At 55.7% G+C, this 993-nt stretch overlaps 1 protein-coding gene across 1 annotated transcript; it reads left to right on the top strand.

Moving 5' to 3' along the window:
* Positions 1-275: 275 nt before the first annotated feature.
* On the top strand, positions 276-629 carry LOC145947296 (uncharacterized). The gene has a single exon (XM_083057105.1). It carries the CDS (start codon positions 276-278, stop codon positions 627-629), a length of 354 nt encoding a protein of 117 aa, XP_082913231.1.
* The last annotated feature ends 364 nt before the right edge of the window (positions 630-993 follow it).

Below are 993 nucleotides of genomic sequence, written 5' to 3'. Positions count from 1 at the left end.
CGCGCATTGGGACTAAGGGTGGCCCTCCAAAAAACAGAGATCATGTTCTTCTCCGGGGAACGAAGGGGAGGGCCACCCTGGTCCCATATTTCGGTAGAAGGGGTCCGAATAGAAGTAAAGCCCCAGATGAAATATCTGGGACTAACACTTGATAGCCGTTGGGACTGGAAGGATCACTTTCGTCGCTTGGCCCCTCGAATTAGGGCGGCGGTCAACAGTATTGGCCGACTGCTGCCCAACATCGGGGGGCCCAGGAGAGGACCCGCCGCCTCTACATGGGGGTGGTCGGGTCCATTGCGCTCTACGGGGCTCCGGTGTGGTCGGGCAGCCTGACAGTCGCCAGCGTAAAGTCGCTGCATGAATTGCAGCGGCAGCTGGCTGTCAGGCTTGTCCGAGCCTATCGCACCGTCCCCGTAGAAGCAGCGTGTGTGGTGTCAGGGTCGATACCATGGTCTCTGCTAGCGGAGGTGTACAAAGAACTGTACAATCAGAAGAGGGACCTCCGCGAGCGGGGACTGGCCCTGACACAAAGAGCGGCGGAAGTGGAGAGGGCGAGGGCCCGGCAGCGCGCGGTTGACAGATGGAAGGAGAAGCTTCCGCGATTAGGCTGGGGCGGACGCGCGTCGTGACGACCACGTTACAATGGACGGAGTTCACGCTAGTCACGGATCACAGACCGCTGGTATGGATGCACTCCGTAACAGATCCCACCTCACGACTCATCCGATGGCGCCTTAAACTCGCGGAATACGAATATAACGTAGTGTATAAGCCAGGTAAAATTAACGATAACGCCGACGCACTCTCCAGAAACCCTATTCCATCTAACTCTTTAGCTAAACGAAATAGAACAAATTCTACCCCTCGAACAGACTCGAGAGCTCTCCAGCTCAGAAGAGTCATTATTCAATGCTAAAAGAAAGAAAACCGAAGAAGCGCCTCGAGAAACCGAGGAAACCCCGCAACGAGCGATAATATAGATGATCCGCCGAA

This window comes from Prenolepis imparis, unplaced genomic scaffold (assembly GCF_030444845.1).
Source record: "Prenolepis imparis isolate NDT839.2.m4 unplaced genomic scaffold, iyPreImpa1.0 SCAF_62, whole genome shotgun sequence".
Lineage (NCBI taxonomy): Eukaryota > Metazoa > Arthropoda > Insecta > Hymenoptera > Formicidae > Prenolepis > Prenolepis imparis.
The sequence above is the reverse complement of the archived record's forward strand: the minus strand, read 5'-3'. Positions and strand labels throughout refer to the sequence as shown.

Excerpts from the sequence above, each read along its gene's own strand:
- LOC145947296 (XM_083057105.1), top strand. The coding sequence starts at position 276 with ATGGGGGTGGTCGGGTCCATTGCGCTCTACGGGGCTCCGGTGTGGTCG.